We start from the raw sequence: 20,281 nt of genomic DNA on the forward strand, positions 1-20,281 counted from the left end.
GCAGGGGGGCAGTGTTCCAGCGCTAGGAGGGAAGGCTTGACGCCTTCTTTAGGTAGCGAGGGCTGGGAGTAGCTGGGTGCAAGACCACGCCGACACCTGCCGCCACAGACTCTGGCATTTGAACTTAAGTTGTGGATTTACCCGCCGTCCTCGCAAGCTGCACCCCGGGGCGTTGGCCGGAAGCTCAGACCCCGGGGAGGGGTCACATCAACTGGGACAGCTAAGTACCGCTGCTTGTTTTATTTATGCTGGAAAGCTGATTTTATCATGAAGGAACTTGGCCATAGTGTTTTATTGTTGGTTGTGTTAATAACGGATATATATAAGTCGTTGCCTACTGGTGCTGTTTTTGGGTTCTGGCTGGAGGGCAAGATATTCTGCCCGTGCTCCCACTGAAACTTATATTACACTACATATTAAGCATATTCAGGGCAGAGTATTGTTCCTGTTAGTGTTTAGTGTGAGATGATATTAAATATTCCCTTTCTTTCTCCAGCAACTTTACCTGTGTAGCGTTATGAATCTTATAATGGTCTGCCCTTAACAGCTGCCCCTTCACACAGTAACATCGCCAAGGTGAGACGCTTGGTTCACTATGTTTACATTCCAGGAGAAGAGACAGAAGAAGAGAAGAAGAACGCTTTTCGTTAATTAATCAAAGTACTTTATTTGCGATAAGCTAATCAAAGCATATGTTGATCATTAATAATCAGGTGAATGATCTGTGAAATAAAGATGTCATGAGTTATGTGTTTAAATGAATAAACAGGGCTGCACCAGACAGACTGATCTACATTACCATGGAAACGCATGACACATTGTTTTCAACCAATCAGAACTTTCGTCTGTGGTAGGGCAAAATCTGGGTTGTTTACTTAATGTGTCCAATCCGGTTTACTAAGATTGGTAAACAATTAGGAGATATAAAAGAAGGCAACGCCATTTTATATTCAGTTCCACGTTAACCAGTTCCATGTTAACCTCAGCTCCAGGACATCCGAGGTCCTAAGGATTTCCATCGTCATCATTAAGAAGTTACAGGCTGGCCAGCTGTACTTCCTACTTTGAGCTGAACTGTCGAGCTGGAATTTTCTGTCGTTTGAACAACAAGACGACGGCTCCTTCACAATAAGAGCTGAACCCGCCGAGATCTGCTACTACTACCGGAGCTATCCGTAGACTGGTTTGTCGTGCTGCACCACTGTTTCATCAGCCCAGCACCAAGGGGGGTTCTAGGACCTGACACTCCTGATCTGACCGCAGGAGACTCCATAGGTACGTAGTCACGGCAGAAAATGGCGGCTCATGTCATCAGCTTCTGAAGCCTCGTGGTAGCCTAGTCATAACAAACCAGATTCGCTACGTCATCCTAGAGATTCTGAACAAAACACACACACACACACACACCAACACGAAACATCTAAATCCATATGCATTCATCATTGAGATAGTCCTGGTAGATTGTAAGAATTTATAATTATAGAAATTAAAGATTCTTAAACGATCCCAACTCTCTCTCTTTTCTTGTCTCTCAATCAATACAGAGTGTTAAGTAAACTCCCTGATGATAAAAACAACCACTTCTGATTGATTACTTAGATCTAATTACAGTGTATAAATATACAACTTCAGATCATTACACCTGATAGTAAGCTAACTTTAGGCAAACCAGCAGCACAACAAATATTTTCAATTAAGACTCACAAACCTGAGTCAACACCAGTCTCATCAAAGCTGGGGTTCTGTCGTTGTACTTTTGGTCTAAAAAACGTCCTTATGTCCATCTTCACTCATGCGTTTCAGGCAGAGAGTGTAGAAGAAACTGGCTGCTGAAGAGCTTCTTCTTCAGTGGTGGAGGCTCAGGCAGGCTGTATACAAACTACTGCCAGCTGCTCCCTCTCTGTTGGACTTTGGTACTGCATGTTACTTCCGCGATTTAGATCCGGGGCTTTTCATAAAACATTCGGGGCTTCAGCCCAAGTAGCCGGGCCTAACGCCGCCCCTGCTGGTGCCTATGAATGAAAAATAAATTGTGAGTTTTTACTTCATATTTTAGAAATAAAAATGACGGGGAAAAAAAATTTATGAGGTCTTTTTAAACTAAATTTTCTAGCGCGACCTGCCTGCTTCACTTAAATCACTGCTTATTAAGGTCCGTCCAAAATTACCGTGGCCCACCCAAAAATGAAAACCTGGCGCCGCACCTGTTATAAACCTCTGCAAATTGTTGTTCCTCACTTTATCAAACTCGGAGTTTGTACAGCTAATGTCAAGATGTAAAATTATGAATTCAGTCAAGCTCTTCCCTCCCTCCCTCTCCTGTTTCTCCTTGAAACCCGACAGCCGATGTCGGGTTTCAAGGAGAAACAGAAGAGGAAGGGGAAGAAGGAGATGAGGCAAACAGAGTGAGTGCGACGTAGAGAAACCAGACTGGTGTGGAGGTGAGCAAAAACGGATGGAAAAGTGTGGGTGTTGAACAATCTCAATAAGAAAATTGTGGGTGTTGAATCCCCCACATCCCCCACGGGTGCAACGCCCATGCTCTGGTTTGTCTCTGCTCTCTGGGGCGTGCAGCAAACTCATAACTTTATGGTTTTGGTCCATCAGAAGCAGAATTATAAACATTTAAAGATTCCTCCGTGTCAGAGCCGCATTAGAATCCGTATTTTTCTCTGGATTAAGCTAACAGAACTCCCTCAGCTGACGTCACTTGGATTAGCAAAAAAATAAATAAATAAAATAAAAACATTTTTCTCACAAAAACGACTCTAAAAGCCTAAATAATTTATGTTTGTGTAAAAAAAAATTTTTTTTACGAGTTTCTATTATGTTTCTCTAAACATTGGTTGATGGGAGTCTCGAACCTGCAATGTGCTCTTTAAGGAAAGTTCCATATGAATCCTCTTGTGTTCATGCCCACCCCTAACACACACACACACACACACACACACACACACACACACACACACACACACACACACACACACACACACACACACACACACACACACACACACACACACACACACACACACACACACGTACTACAGTTCATGCTATCCAGATGCTGTTTAAGTGTTTCCTCTCACACCGTCATCGGTTGCACCAGCTGATACAAAAGCTGCTTAAGTCCACTTGAAGAGGCAGACTGTTGCTTTAATATTAAGGAGTTCCCGGATGGAGCAAACCATCAACCATAGAAGTGGGTCACCTACTACACCACAACGGGTGTGTTGTCTGAGGAGTGCCCGTTTGTGATATTAATGGTGAGTTCATGAGAAACGTGTAGCTGGGGCACGGTGACGGCCGGTTGACCCAGTGAGGCTACCATATATAGAAAATCATTGCTTTGGCGGGGACCAGTCACTGCTGCTCCCCTCATGGCCTTGGTGGCGACCTTGGATGAGCTCTTCTGGCTGGAACCTCGCCGAGGAACTTCACATCGCATCAGGGACTGGAAACATCTGTAAAACTGGGTCAAAATACAAACAAGTGGTCAGAAACAGCCCTGAAGAAAAGTGAGTGAAATTACAAACCAGCCATCTTTGTGAAGATTAAAGGGGACATGTGACTTTTTTTTTTTTTTAGATTTCTGGTTTTTACAATACATGTTTATTGCACAAAATCCTTCTCACATAGATCAATTTCCAGAAGGAGACATTTCAGGGCTTTGTCACTTCAAGAAAAAAAAAGCTGGAGCTAGCCCCCCCCCCCCCCCCCCCCCCCCCCAGCTCTTAATTCCTTAAACACTGACAGAAAACGGATGAACACTTCCCGTTTTATGTTTGTAGTGTTTATTGAGGCAGTAGTGACCCACCTGGCAGCCCAAAAGGATGCCAAAGGTGAGTTTTGCACAATATTTCCCCTTTAATGCCATTAACTCTATGGTTGCACCAGTAAATTACGGTTGATGTTGATACATTTGGCTTATATTTGTGGAATTCTCCTGTTTATATCAAAGTTGAATTCATCCTTTTATTTCCGTTTGTTTAGATTTTGCAATGCACCTCCAGGACCAGGACCATGCACCCCGGTTCTAGACACGTATTTTGGTTTTAAATGCTACCGCTGATTTTACTTGGTACCAAAAAGCAAGTGCAAACCACTCCTATTTTAGCATCCCGCCATTGGCTTCTGATTTATTTTGCAGATTGAATTTTAAATTCTGCAGTTTGTTTCTGAATATCCTCATGGCCTCGTCCCCTGTATGTGCCCCTCTCATATCCCTTTCCCAAGATCGTGTGATTTACAATTACATAACAGACAATATCAGTCACTTCATGTTGTCTCTTCTGCCGAAGCTCTGGAGTGAACAGGCAGAGAGGACAAAATGACTAAGAACAAAACAGGGAGAGAAGGAGAGAGCAAGAGTATTTTCTTTTTAGTGTCTTTCTTCACACATGAATGCTAGGGAAGCCCCCAGTCACTGGGTGGCAGCAGTGCTCAGACTAATCAACAGTCTTTAACAGTCTGTCTGTTAAACCCTGCATAAGAATCAGCTAAAAAGTCAAGAACAGTAGAGCACAGAGCTGAAATGGTGGAGGTGGCAGAGCGATGGTAGCCTGCGGAAAGAACATGACTGACAATGACAATCCATCCATCATTTATAAAGCACTGTTCCACCACCGGCCACAGAGGCCTATGGTTCTGTATTGAGTGTAAAAACAGATTAACAGAATTCACGATAACATTATAGAAATGAAGAGGAAAACAAATAAATAAATGCCGGAAACCAGAAGAAACGGATCAAACACTAAAAAGGGGACTAGCCTTTAAAGTCTCGAGAGATGGCAGCTGTTTAATGCCAAGCGGAAGATTGTTCCAAAGCCTTTGGGCTCAAAAGCAAAAGCATGGCCATGCCTGGACTTAAGCTTGGACCACGGGACCACTAGCAGGTCTTTCTGAGGACAACAAAGGGATTTTGCTGGTGAATGCCATGTGTAATGTCACGGAATGGCCTTATTTTGAGATCCCACAGGTCAGATCCACAGCCAGGTCAACTTACCCCTGGCTATGACACAACCTACAATATTTTCCCCTCATAGGAGACTGGAAGTCTGCACGTAGTCCCTTTAATCAGAGCCTGCCTTCCTCACACTAACTGGACTGCAGCTCTGAGAGATAATAAAAGATAAACAATAACATTCTCTCCTACCAAGGTGCCCATTACAGGGAATAAACTCCTTTATTCCCAGAAGAAAGAAGAAAAAAGATTTTGTAATTCTAAACAATTAAATGTTCATTGATCTGTGTTAATGATAAATGCTTAGCATGTTTACTGGATGAGGTCATCACCATTTGCACTCATACAAGACAGAGTAAGGTAAAGTTAACGCGTGACAAGTAGTTAACCTTGTGCACACATTCAGTGTCCAGATCGAAGAGGGTGTGTCTCTGAGATGCTTGGTAATATCCTCAGACTTGTCAACTTGTGGTTGGTTAACCAATCCATAACATCAGTCCATTAAAACTAGTCCATCTGGTTTTTCCCTCAGTTGGAACAGTTCAACAGTTCGAGGGTTCTAGAGAAAAGCTTCAGACCGGCCATCTGAGCAAAAAGCCTCTTTAGCCCGCAAAGATTTTGACACGTTGTCAAAACCTTTAACCTTTTTTGCACCTGCGAAGCTGAGCGCAACAAGATGGTACCTGCAGAACAAAGCTGACGCAAACTCCATCAGAGTTATTTTTAAGACGCTCGGTTTTATCTATCGTTGTGACCCGGAGACATCTCAGGACTGATTTGGTCGTATCGAGGTTTCTCTACGAACCAAGTGCAGTGGGGTCGTCGGCTCCTTGACATCTCGGATCCAAACGGGGATCTCCAGAACGGGTGAGGTAGAACACAGCGAGATGGCGTCTGTATGTGGTTTTGCTAATAACAACTGTATAGCTTTTTTGCAAACCAAATTCTTTTATGTCCAGAAATCAGCTCTCTGAGAAATGGAGATTCTGACTCCAGTACATTATATTCACACATAAGTTCCAGACACCATCCTTTAGTTCGCATCCACTCACAGTAAATAATAGGTTAAACATTTTCTTGTCTTAATTGTTTGTAAACTAAATTCTTCATTTTTATAAACCTGACTGTTTCTTGAATCAAACGAAGTGTGTACAATCCCTTAATGAATACAAGAATCCTAGAATCTTCTGACTAAAACAAATAAAGACCAGGCAAGGTGATATTCTATATTTAAATAGAGTATCACAGCTTATTGGTCTCAAGTAGTGTTCATAATATAAATAGCTCTTAAAGCAATTTACTCAACCCAATATACTAATTAATCTAACATCACACATGTTAGAGTGATTTAAGTCAAGCAGTGCTGTTCCAGAAATAAACAATACCAGCATCTTTACATAAATACCATGCTGTATTTTAGTGGGAGCTAGTCCAGGGCAACCAGGAGCATAGCAATGTCTTTCCATTGCTTAGCTCTGTGAATGAACCCAGTGGAGGTATTCTGCTGAAGCTGCAGCCTGAAGGAAAAGATTGCCTCAGACCCACATAGAGGGAGTTAATTGTCCAATCTGGATAGGGCAGCAGCATCTCTGGAGGTAGAGCAGGTTCTCCAAAAATCAGAGGGTGGCAGGATCAATCCCATCTTCTGCAACCGGCTGGCAGTAGTGACCAAACTCAAACGGTTGCCAACTGGTTGTTGAAGGATTTTTGTGGGAACAGGCATCTCCTCGACCACATCTACCCCCGCTCCCTCTAACTGCCGCTGTGGTGGGTACTTATCATCCATTTATTCTTACCGAGGTGAACTGCTCAACATATTCTGATACTGACCTGAGGCCACATCGCCCAGCCCTACTGGACAATACCCATTCTCCTACCAACGATAAAGCCCTCCAGGTCAGCCAGAAAGAGACTGAGAAGTTTATTTTGTTAAATGAGATGCTGACATGTTGGCACTATCTTCAGCACTTTGAATCATCATTCATATTGTCTGCTGGTAAATTAAAGTCAGTGCAATAAAATCTGTCAATTTATAATACCTGTCAAAAGTTTGATGATGTACTTTTAGCAGCTGTAATAACTTTTTACACTCTTGATATCCAAACAGCTGATTTGATGTGTTGCTGATGGCTGCAAAATGCTCTATTACTTTAAAAAAAATTTATTTGTTTCCACTAACTGCTGCACCTGATTGTTCAAGTGAGTGTCATCTTCTCGTATTGACAGCAACATTTATTAAACATTTGGTGTGTGCTTGATTAAAGTAAAGATTGTGTGTGTGTGTGTGTGTGTGTGTGTGTGTGTGTGTGTGTGTGTGTGTGTGTGTGTGTGTGTGTCAGTCCACAATCTTACAAACCCTTAGAGAACAGAGGTGGTGGAGACGACCATACAGTGGGTACGGGAAGTATTCAGACCCCCGTTAATGTTTCACACGTTGTTATATTGCAGCCATTTGCCAAGATCAAATTCTTTTTTTCATCATTAATGTACACACTGCACCTTATATTGACAAAAAAACATAGAGTTTCAGAAATGTATGCAGTTGTTAAAAAGACAGACTGAAATATCACATGGTCCTAAGTATTCCGACCCTTTGCTGTGACACTCATTTAACTCAGGTGTTTTCCATTTCTTCTGATCATCCTAGAGATGGTCTTACATCTTCACCGGAGTCCAGCTGTGTGTGATTATACCGATTGGACTTGATTAGGAAAGCCACACACCTGTTTATATAAGACCTTACAGCTCACAATGTATGTCAGAGAAAATGAGAATCATGAGGTCAAAGGAAATGCCTGAAGAGCTCAGAGACAGTCCAAAAGTTCCTGAAAATGGGCCGGAAAATGTCCGTTTGGATGGAATGGTCAAGTGGAGACTATTGCAAGTTGAGACGTTCCTGTGAATTTACCCTAAATTTCAGACAGTGAAAATTTATTTCAATTTTCAGTTCAATTCAAGTTTATTTATATAGCGCCAAATCACGACAAGAGTCGTCTCAAGGCACTTTACATTGTAAACATTACAACACAGGCCAGGTCATTAAGCTAATCAGAAAAAAGTTTCCTATATAGGGAACCCAGCAAATTGCATCAAGTCACTGACTAGTGTCAGTGACATTACAACAATCCTCATGCTAAGCAAGCATTTAGCGACAGTGGAGAGGAAAACTCCCTTTTAACAGGAAGAAACCTCCAGAGAATCCTGGCTGCCATCTGCCACGACTCACTGGGGATCGAGAAGACAGAGCAGACACACACATACACCAACACCCGCCCATCCACAGACACGCACACACACACGCGCGTGCGCACGCACGCACGCACGCACACACACAACATATTTACCAAGTAGTGTTTCTATGGTTGCATTGTGATTTCTTAGTAAATGTTCTATTTGGTGAGGGATAAACTTTATTGTATTTATCCTAGATAATCTATAATTAAAAGGGTAAACTAGTAGTAGCACATTCAATGTCAAAGAAAGTAAATGTTATTATCAGGAGAGGGAGAATGTTTAAGTGGTTAGCAACAGTGTTCAAGACGATGGCCCCCTCCATGGGGCCACCACAGCTCAGCAGAGCATCATTGTAGCTTCTTCTGGGGAGAAAAACACTTGGAGAAAAATAAAGTTAATAGCTGAAATAGCAGTAAATAATACAGTTAAAGAGCAGACTGTAGAAGAAAATAGTAGAGTGTGAAAAGTGGTCAGTGCGTCCTTCAGCAGTCTAAGCCTATAGCAGCATAACTACAGAGATAACTCTGGATAACTTAGCCTTTTAGATGGAGGCATGTTGGAGGCAGGGCAAGGGAGAGCTGTCTTTACCGACTGTACACTCCACCTCCCTCTACTCCCCCACTTGTCCAGATTTAGGCTAACATCAGATTTTAACCATAGGCCCTATCAAATAAAAATGTTTTAAGCCTATTCTTAAAAGTAGACAAGGTGTTTGCCTCACGGACTAAAGCTGGGAGCTGGTTCCACAAGAGAGGAGCCTGATAGCTAAAAGATCTGCCTCCCATCCTATTTTTAGATATTCTGGGAACCACCAGTAAACCTGCAGTCTGAGAGCTAAGTGCTCGGTTAGGAACATATGGAACAATCAGATCACTGATGCATGATGGAGCTTGATTATTAAGAGCTTTATATGTGAGAAGGAAGATCTTAAAATCTATTCTGAATTTAACAGGTAGCCAATGTAGGGAATCTAAGACAGGAGAGATATGATCTCTCTTTTTAATTCTCATCAGAACTCTAAAGACTTTTAACTACATTCTGTGGACTTCCTGAGAGTAATGAATTACAGTAATTCAGTCTTGATGTAATAAATGCATGAAGTAGTTTTTCAGCATCACTCCTGGAAAGGAGGTTTCTAATCTTAGCAATATTCCGAAGGTGGAAAAAGGAAATCCTACATATGTATATACATATACATATGTATATGTATATACATGTATATATATATATTCTTACCAGACTGAGAGCCATCATCTGTGAAATGAAGCATTAATGTTGCCACGTGCCCCCTGTAATGTACCCCCAATTGTAAATCCCTGCTCTAGATTATAAATCAGATGCAATTGTGAATAGACATGTCCCAAAATCTTATGGTTCCATTCCACATTTGTCTAAAATTTTGTGAAATGAAACACAAAATCTTTTTCATGCATATTTGATCACAGATGAGTCCCATTTTTCCAAGTTCACCTGGAAACAGCCTAAAAGGGGTCCACACACTGAAAAACAGACAGGCAAATGTGTTATTAATGAGTAATTATGTATGGATTAGTTATAAATAAAACATCCATCTGCTCCATTCGCCCCTGAGCTGCTCCAGTGGAACAGTTCGGACATTAGGAGCCTAGTTCTTTGTTTTTAGCAATCAGATTCATTTTTGTGGCCCAGAAATCAAACTTTAAATGTCCTTTTAGTGTCTCTAACTTTCCACTGCAACCCAGAAGATTGTGTGATATAGGTAAGGAAAGTACAGCCCTCAATAAGCCCACGGCTGTCAAACTCCCTTTTACCTACATTTTCATCATGATTCATCTAGGTCAGCACTTGAACTGGGCTTTGATGCCTCGTGGGGGCAGATTTAGTGACAAAGTTGTGAAAGTCCAGAGGAAAAATGATGAAATTACAGTCAGGGAAATAAATAAACTTGCTACAATGACCTAAATGTTTTATTCATTAGATGAAAGTATGGCTCTCCAGGGTTTGTAGTGGAGCAGCAGCTGTCTCCATGGTGCTCCATGATGCTGCAGTGGATAACTTTAAGAAGTCAAGCACTATTCTCTATATCACCAAAGAGCATCAGGTTATTTGGTGTTTTACTGTGGAGTAAAAACATGATAAATATTAACAAACAAGAACCTAAACCTTTAGAAAAAATAACCAAAAATGAAGTGGCTTTGTGATGGCCTCACCTTCGGCCACACAGTCGGTAACCCCCACACACCAATACACAATTTCCTAAGTTAATAGAAACACACATTAGTTTAGTTTAGTTAACTGAAATGCATTAAGGCCTAGTCCACATGTAGCCGGGTTTTTTTTTAAAACGAATATCCGCCCCTCCAAAAACTTGCATCCACACCACCTCGTTTAAAAAAAAACTGTCCACACGTACCCGGATAAATACGTTGTTAAAGACATGCCAGACCTGTAGGCGGCAGTACTTCCCTCGTTCCTAACCTCGTCCTTCGTCTGTGGTCTTCCGCAAGGAGCAGTAATTCCGCTTGCAAAAATAAACAAGCAAAAAGCGCTTGGACAATTGATAAAGCGAGTGCAGCTCTGAGGGCATCCATGCTGTCGGCTAGTGTAAACACAGGTCGCACACGTGATGTCAGCATTTTTTTGTCGCGGAAAGTGACGTTGCGGACTTTAAAACTCCGGTTTTGTCTGTCCACACGCAGACACTCAAAACGGAGAAAACGCAGATCTTCACTTTGGCCGGAGTTTTTAAAAAGATCCGTTTTCGTGTGGATGACAGGCCAAAACGTAGAAAAATATCTACGTTTTGGCAGATCCCCGCCTACGTGTGGACAGGGTCTCAGTTGTAATTGTAGTGCACATATTTAGTTAACGCAGTCTGGAACTGTGGAGAGTTGGGAGCTTCAGCCTGCCTGCTAGTCTCACAAGCAGGAAGCGCTGATTGGACTGTGCCAACATGAGTTCCACCATGGGGGAAGATGAGACTTATTTGTTATAATTTCTGTATGAATTATGTAGACTTGTAGTTTGTTTCTTTTCATAACTTTGTATTTAATTTAGGATTTCAGGATAACTCTTAAATTGTGTTTAGTCCTTTTGTTAATTAGGTAGATGAGTGTTTCCCCCTTTGTGTGTTGAGTTTTTTCAAATTTGACCTCTTTTAAAGGGCCCGTGTATAAAGTAAACGGTTTTTATTTTTATTTTTGGGGAAATAAATCCCATTCTCTTTTGAAACTACCAGTGTGTCCTCCTGCCTAACTGTCTCGCTCCCTCACGGGCTTCAACATGATTTCCAACCTAATTCTGGAAACATTTCAAATCAGCGCTACCAAATGACCAACTTTGTTTTTAGATCTTCTTAGGACTCTTAGGACTCTTGCAACCAGCAACAAGTCTAACAACTAGGTCCGCACTTGAACACGGGCCGCCATTCGAATAGGCCTGGGCCTACTGGTTGTGCAGCGCACCAGGCTAAAGACCAAAGGTGACAGATCATTTGCTGCTGTGGCCCCCAGACTCTGGAACTCCCTCCCCCTGAGCCTGAGATCAGTGGACTCAGTGGTCTCCTTTAAAAAACAGCTGAAGACTCACTTGTTCAAGCTGGTTTTTATATGACCTTCTTCACCCCTCTCTCTTTATTCTGCTCTCCCCTCCTATTCCACCTTCCTCAGGATCCACTGATTTCCCTCTTTCCTGTTCACTCTCTCTCTTTCTAAACATTTTTTCTTTTAAATCCCAATTGTCTATTTTTGCTCATTTTAAATATATTTTTAAACATTTTCTAAATGCTTTTTTATATTTTTACATTTTTTGTTTTTGTGAAGCGCCTCGTTATTTTTATCTTGAGAGGCGCTATAGAAATGATACGTTCTTCTTCTTCTTCTACATCATCTGCAGAAAGAATCAGAAATGAGCGCCTTGAATGGCACCTCTCATGATCTGCCTGTATCTGTTTTGTTCTACATGTTTTGTGTGCGTAACCTTGGCCAGGCTGTAGCGCGGAGACAAATCTCTATGCTTCAGGATGCTGGGGCACTGACAATAAAGTTGATTCTAATTTTGATTCTGATTCAGAAAAGGGTAGAATGCCTTCTCCAGGTCAGGAATGAGGTCCTGCCTCAAGTGGAGCTATCTTGGGGTCTTGTTCACGAGTGAGGGAAAAATGGAGAGTGAGATTGATAGGCGGACTGGTGCTGCTTCTGCTGTGATGCGAGTGTTGTACCAGTCTGTCGCGGTGAAGAGAGTGCTGAGCTGGAAGGCAAAGCTCAATTTACTAGTCGATCTACGTTCCCAGCCTCACCTATGGTCACGAGATTTGGATAGTGACCGAAAGAATGAGATTGCGAATACGAACATCTGAAATGAGTTTTCTCCTTAGGGTGACTGGGCTTTCTCTTAGAGATAGGGTGAGAAGCTCAGTCATCTGGGAGGAGTTTGAAGTAGAGCCGCTGCACCTCCACATCGAGAGGAGCCAGTTGAGGTGGCTCAAGCTTCTGGTTAAAGCCTGATTTATACTTTTCTGTGAGCTCCACAATGGAGACGCACACAAAAAGTCGGAAAGGTTTTCACATGTGAACTTCTGCACTTCTTCACAGGCAATTCCTTGCCAGGACAACAGGGGGTGTAGCAGTTTTCTATGGAGCCCTGGCACCATAACGCTCAAGTATCCGGTCCACGATAATGTATTTACTTATGTGTTTATATATTTCAGAGACTTTAACACGGACAAATTTCTCCTTCATTCTCTTCCATCTTTTAATGCGGTCACCACCTCCAAACCCACATTTCCCATCATTTCCATCCACGTTTGGTGCCACTGAATATCTTCTTACTTTTGATCGGCGCTGGTGAAGAACTTAAATGAAGCAGTGTCCTGACCAATCAAAAGCCTGCGGTCTCCATCACTTTCGACAGATGTTTAAAATTTTGGAGAGCCCGTCGGACAACCCTTGCGTCAACACGTAATGGCGTTGCGTGTCTCTGCACCGGCGCAGACGGAGAAGTATGAATCAGGCTTCAGGAAGACCCAGGACGTGCTGGAGGTACTATGTCTCTTGGCTGGCCAGGGAACACCTTGGTATTCCCTCGGAGGAGCTGACCCAAAAGGCTGGGGAGAGGGAAGTCTGGGCCTCTGCTTAGTGCTTAGGCCCCCACGACCAGCCCCAGGTAAGTAGCCGAAAATGAATGAATGGATGGAGTCTGAAAAAGCCAGTGTGTAGGCAGGGAATTCTTCCTGAAAGTTAAAAACATATTGGATCAATAGAGTGGTAACTTGCACTAAGTGATCTGTCAGAATCGAGCTGATAATTCAGTTGACTGGGTTTTATTTCCATAACCAAACCAACACATCAGGGTTTTTTAAAGGGACTTTACGGAGTTTTGAATTTTTATGCTCGCGATTGCCCCCTCAGGCCAAAAGCATAACGGCAGCATCAATAGTAGGCTCGTGCACGAGGCGCATGCTGTACGTGCACACTCCTTAACGAAAATAACAGCTGAGACAGTCCCGTGTGTGTGTGTGTGTGTGTGTGTGTGTGTGTGTGTGTGTGTGTGTGTGGCCCGGAGGACAGAGGACAGGAGAACGCGCAGCTAGTTAATTAAACAATTTGGTTCTGTACCTTTCTCTTCAGCACAGCCGACAAAGGTTTAAGATGGGTCAGTCCTCCTGCATGCTCAGATCATTCCCTTCCGTTGCTTGAAAAATTGTTCCAAAATGAAAGTTGAACCCACATCTTTTTCATCTGTGAATTCAATGCCGTTCAGCGAGTCTCCAATAAAAATGTGGGCATCTTACTGTAAAAAAATACCATTCATGTAAAAAAGAAACTCTAAAACAACTATGTTCACATCCAGAATCAAACCCAGGTCTTCTGCACAAAAGCCCATTGTTTTATTAGGCGAGCTAAAGCACCAGGTGTACAACAGGACAGCTTACACAACATGAACAGAAAAATGAGTCTAGACAAAAATGTTCCATATTCTCCTGTAGACCTATTATGAAGGGGAAATTCCCAAGATTCTGTTATTGATCTGGAATGTAACAGGAGTTATGGGAGGGGACAGAGTATCAGGGTTCTTCATGTCTGAAACTAACCTTGATTTCTGTGAAATAAATATATTTTCTATTTATGCTCAATTCAGTGTTGTGGCTTTGTTTTTGGGTCTTCAGTGGTAAGCCTTTATGTTTTGTCTTGTTTTGAAACTAATGAAACTGTATTTGAACTTTATTTGGTTACCTCAATGTGAATTATTTATTGTCTGACAGACAAACTATGCGTTGAAGACAAAGTTTTAAATAATCTCTTCATCAGCACAAAATGAGGAAGTGAGGTAGAGGTGGTGGGAGAAAACGTGGATGTAATGAGTAGTCTGCATTTGCTTGTGCTACATGAGATAAAGTTGGCTAACTCTTTATCATGCATTGGTCCTTGATTAAAAAAATCTTTCTTTGTTTTACTCATAGTCCTAAATTTCTATTGCAGTAACTGTAGGTTTTGAGTGCATGCTTGATAGGACTGTTAAAATAACACAACACTTATTGGTTGATCAATCCAGTTTACAATTTTTGTCATCATGACATCATCCATTTGACTAAACAGAGACAAAAATCTATTTAAAAACAATTTAGAGTGTAAAAATGCACAGCCTGTTTTAGCTTTTAGAATAACACATGCTGGCATTCAATGCAACACTTCATAAAAAACAACAGAAACAGTGCTGGTTACAGTTGCAATGTGTATTTTAAACCTTTAAAACACAGTGATGAATATTTCTGGTGACAAATTGATTCGCAGTAATTATGATCTTAAAATTTTTCTGACACTGTCTCAAATTGACTCAATACTGAGTGCACAAATGTGTTGGGACTGATTACGGTAAAATACACTGAACAAAAATATAAACTAAACACTTTAGTTTTTGCTCTCATTTTTCATGAGCTGAACTCAAACATCTGAAACTTTTTCTACATACACAAAACACCCATGACTCACAAACAATGTTCTGAAATCTATCTACATGTGTGTTCGTGAGCACTTTTCCTTTACCAAGATAATCCATCCCACCTCACAGGTGTGGCTTGTACAGGTGGGCCTTAGACTGCCCACAATAAAAGGCCACCCCGACATGTGCAGGTTGATCAAACAGCACAATGCCACAGATGTTGCAACCTTTGCGGGAGCGTGCAATTGGCATGCTGACTGCAGGAATGTCTCACAGCTGTTGCCAGTGACATGAATGTTCATTTCTCTACCAGTAGCCATCTCCAAAGACGTTTCAGAGAATTTGGCAGTACATCCAACTGGCCTCACAATCGCAGACCTCGTGTGATCACACCAGCCCAGGACCTTCACATCCAGCATGTTCATCTCCAGGATCCCCTGAGACCAGCCACCTGGACAGCTGCACCAACAATCGTTTTGCATAACCAGAGAATTTGTGCACAAACTGTCAGAAAACATCTCAGGGAAGCTCATCTGCATGCTCGTTGTCCTCATCAGGGTCTGGACCTGACTGCAGTCCGTCATTGCAACCGACTTGAGTGGGCAAACATTCACATACGATGCCGTTTGGCACATTGGAGAGGCGTTCTGTTCACAGATGAGTCCTTGTTTTCACCGTTCCGGGCAGATGGCAGACTGCGTGTGTGGCGTCGTGTGGGTGAGCAGTTTGCTGATGTTAACGTTGTGGAACGAGTGGCCCATGGTGGCGGTGGGGTACTGGTATGGGCAGACGTATGTTATGGACAACAAACACAGGTGCACTTTATTGATAGCATTTTGAATGCACAGAGGTACCATGACGAGATCCTGAGGCCCATCATTGTGCCACTCAGCCATGACCATCACCTCATGTTGCAGCATGATAAGGCACGGCCCCATGTTGCAAGGATCTGTGCACAATTCCTGGAAGCTGAAAACATCCCAGTTTTTGCATGGCCAGCATACTCACCAGACATGTCACCCATTGAGCATGTTTGGGCTGCTCTGGATCGGTGTGTACGTCAGCGTGTTCCAGTTCCTACCAATATTCAGAAACTTCACAAAGCTATTGAAGAGAAGTGGACCAACTTTCCACAGGCCACAATCAACAACCTGATCAACTCTATGTGACAAAGATGTGTTGCCCTGCATGAGGCAAACGGTGGCCACACCAGACTAGTTTTCTGCCCTACCACCCCCCATGGAGCAAAACTGTGCACATGTCAGGGTGGCCTTTTATTGTGGGCAGTCTAAGGCACTCCTGTACATCATTCATGCTGTCTAATCAGCCCCTTATCTCATTTGCTGCCAGATCGGTTGCCTGATCGGTACAGCCCTTTGCGGCCAGCATTCCTCACCGTTTTTACTGTTTTTTTTAAGAGTCACAGAAAGTTGCACGCTAGGATGATGTCGAGACCAAAACAACCAAAACAAAGCAGAGACTCACCTCTTACATCAGGAAAATTCACGTGTTTTGAGCGTTATCCGTTTTTTCATAATCCGTTGTTAAATTGTGATCGGCAAAAGCTTTTCCGGGTCACACCTCACTTTTTTTTACAGCAGCGGCCCAAAACAATCTCCTAACACATGGATTTTCTGCTTCCTGATCACGTGACGTGTGACGTATGTGGATGAAGATCGGCTTTAGAGCTGAGATGTTTGTTCTCACGGTGCGGGGGCTCGTTCCGATGCCCACACAGTAAAAAATGCAAGTGACGACTTTAGTCGTCATTGGCAGTGAATGAGTTAATATGCCAGAGCTGTGAGGAGGGATGGATTATCTTGGTAAAGGAAAAGTGCTCACTAACACACATGTAGACAGATTTCAGCACAATAATTGATTGATTGATTGATTGATTGATTAGCTAATTAGAATGTGACAATTTGAACCTAGAATATTGAGCTTTTTCATGATATTCTGATTTTGGATATGAGGTTTTCATAAGCCGCAAGCCATAATCATCACAGTTATAACAAATAAAGGCTGAAATATGTGGCTTTGCATGAATGAGTCTGTCTCAAATTAGTTCCACCTTTTAAGTTGAAATAAAAAAAACTTTTGCTCCATATTCAATTTTTTTGAGTTTCACTTGTAAATAGTTGGTAAATTTAAATAAAAATATGAAATAGTGAAGAGATCCCTGGGTACATTTTGTAATCTAGTAAACAGATCTGTTCGTTTTAAGATTGAGATTTCATGCATATTTTCCTGCATTACATCAACTGCTGTATAAAACAGAGTCCACGTGTTTCCCAGCTCAAATCTGGGCATCTCCTTGTGTTGACTGACAGACGGGAAAATTCTGAATAATTACGAACTGCAGCAACTGGTTGAAAGCGTAACAATGCATTCAGAGGAGTTGGCCGCATTTTAAATGGCCAACCACATTCATGACATGTCTCCTGAACACACAGCCAAGAACAAGAAACACAATTCCGTTCTTTCAACTTCACTTCTTCTTTTTCTTCACTTTTTCCTTTTGATGCAAGCAGTGAAAAAAATGCTACTTGTGAGTAAACGTAGTATACTTAGTATACTTTTCAGATTCATGTATACTCATAGTCTACTACATTTTCTCATCAGTGCAACATGTGATTACACCTGTTTAGATCACAGAAACCACAAACTGTTACATGAATACATCCATACATTTCACATATTAACACTGATGAATATAGAACCACATAAGAAACTGTTGTCACTGGATGATGGATAAGCCCAAACACTGCAAAAGAGAAATCTTTAATAAATCCCTCCCACTGTCTTCATGGGTGACCCCATCAGGAAAGTTGACCATTGAGCAGGATTGATGGTTTATCCCTTGAGGTCCATGTGGCATGGGTGAGGTGGTGCTCACTCCTCACCCCTGCCACGTGTACCTCAAGGGATAAACCATCAATCCTGCTCAATGGTCAACTTTCCTGACGGGGTCACCCATGAAGACAGTGGGAGGGTTAAAGAGATCCTGTATGAGGCACAGATTGTAATGTAACAATAATGGTTTTAGTTAGCATTGTATCATAAGCTGTCTGGTAGTAGAAAGCCTTCTGCCCCACCCGCCTCACCTCTTGCACTCATGCAATTATGCAAGAGCGCTCTCTCCTGCCGTCTCCCTAGATGGCTAGCTAGATTGATTGCAGCAACACAGACAGGAATTATGAGAAATTATTTGCACTGGCCTTGAACTGACAACTTATCTAGCTGGTGACTGGGCTTTTTCCCATGGGGCCTATTCAGGCCCAGCCTCAATCATGGGCTTGTGTACCTGTAGAGGAACCTTAAGGGACTTGTGCTGGGTGGCAGTCCATAGTGAAGGCGTTAGCGGTCTGATCCCTATTTTAAAACTGTCATTGGGGACACTGAACATCCATTCTAAGGCAGGGTAAGAGCTTGTGGAACAGGATGATTGGTACTGGCTAGAAAGAAAGAAAGAAAGAAAGAAAGAAAGAAAGAAAGAAAGAAAGAAAGAAAGAAAGAAAGAAAGAAAGAAAGAAAGAAAGAAAGAAAGAAAGAAAGAAAGAAAGAAAGAAAGAAAGAAAGAAAGAAAGAAAGAAAGAAAGAAAGAAAGAAAGAAAGAAAGAAAGAAAGAAAGAAAGAAAGAAAGAAGACAACGTGGACAGCTGACATCACCTAAGCCCCGCCCCCTGACTACAGGAAGTCTATTGTTTTATGGTGAAATGCCCATATTTGTCCCCTCTAATTTAGTCAACATGACATTAAGGTCATGCACGGTCTTCATGATGCTGTAATGACCATTCAGATCTGATAGCTTTCCAGATAGGGAGGGGCTTTGATGCCATGGCGAATTCTGGCTTGACGCCGTGACCTTACGTTTGACTGTAACTTCCACAAACAGCGTCCGATATGCCCGAGACTGAACATGGCAATCAACAATCATGCCCTTTAGCCAACGAGGCACAAACGGTTGGTGAACGTTGTGTAATATCACCACAGCGCCCCCTACATACCTTTAAAACTGTAATAACTCCTACAGACGAGGTCAGAACTGCACCAAACTTGCTATGTGTCATCACACAAAGGAACCCAACACAGTCCTATGGTAATTGGTTGATATTGCTTTAGCTCCTCCCCCTGACATATATTAGGCCCTGAATAACACATGCATCATGCATTTCACACCAAACTGCACACAAATGACTTATCAACCTACAAACTTCTTCATGGAATATTTCCTAAATTTGGGACAGCGCCCCCTAGATTCAAAAAAACCTTTGTAACTTCTGCAAAAAAGCTCCAAACTCTATCAAACTTTGTGGGAGTCATCACACAACTGCAATCAACACATGTATGTGTTCACTTGTTCAATTCACTTTAACTCCGCCCACTTACAGCTTTTTGTCTCTAGATGACCCATGCAACGTTTGATTGATGCCAAATTAACAGAAAACCATCTTTGATGACCAAAGATGACCTCTATGGCATTTAGTTGTAAATGGTCACAGCGCCCCCTAGATGGGTTCAAACTTTATTAACTTCTAAAGACAAGGTCAGAATGGCATTATACTTGGCTTGTGACATCACTTGACTGCACCAAGCACAATGATGTGGTTGTTGGTTCAAATCCCTGTAGCCCCGCCCCTTTCAGCTCACTGGCTCTAGAAAGAACACACAACGTCTGATTGATGCCAAAATAACAGAAAACCATCTTTGTCAACCAAAGCTGACCTTAACGGGACTTTTCTGTACTTGGTCACAATGCCCCCTAGATTAATTTAACCTACAATAACTTCAAAAAACGTGGTCAGAAAAGCATTAAAGTTGGTCTGTGTCATCACACCACCAGTGTGGTAAAGATAAAGTATGCCCTAGTGGTGAGACTTGTAATATAATGGTGGGCTCAGAGGAGATGCTGAGTCAGAGTGAGGTGCGGACGAGGTGACCATTAGCGGTTTCTGGTGTCGGGGTGGTTGATGTTTCTGTTCTGCGGGTGTGCCCTGGTGCCCCGGGCTGCCGGCCAGGATGGAGTGGCGCGGAGCTGGGTTTAAAGAGCGTCAGGGATGGAGCGGAGGGGGTGCAGACGGAGGGCTAGCAGCTTCGCTGCGAGGGCCGAACGACGCTGCTTGCAGCTTTAATTCCACTTGTTTTGTCCCATGGATTGCACATATG

The 20,281-nt window shown here is 42.4% G+C and overlaps 1 protein-coding gene across 1 annotated transcript in view; it reads right to left on the reverse strand.

Moving 5' to 3' along the window:
- Positions 1 to 993: 993 nt before the first annotated feature.
- The window catches only part of tmtopsa (teleost multiple tissue opsin a), a 107,008-nt gene continuing 87,720 nt past the window's right edge, over positions 994 to 20,281 (reverse strand). The window contains exon 4 of the mRNA XM_054749452.2: positions 994 to 3,472. Within this exon, the coding sequence (XP_054605427.1) occupies positions 3,215 to 3,472 (258 nt within the window). The 3' untranslated portion in view covers positions 994 to 3,214. The remainder of the gene's footprint in view (positions 3,473 to 20,281) is intronic.

The sequence above is a fragment of the Nothobranchius furzeri genome, chromosome 11 (assembly GCF_043380555.1).
Source record: "Nothobranchius furzeri strain GRZ-AD chromosome 11, NfurGRZ-RIMD1, whole genome shotgun sequence".
Classification (NCBI taxonomy): domain Eukaryota; kingdom Metazoa; phylum Chordata; class Actinopteri; order Cyprinodontiformes; family Nothobranchiidae; genus Nothobranchius; species Nothobranchius furzeri.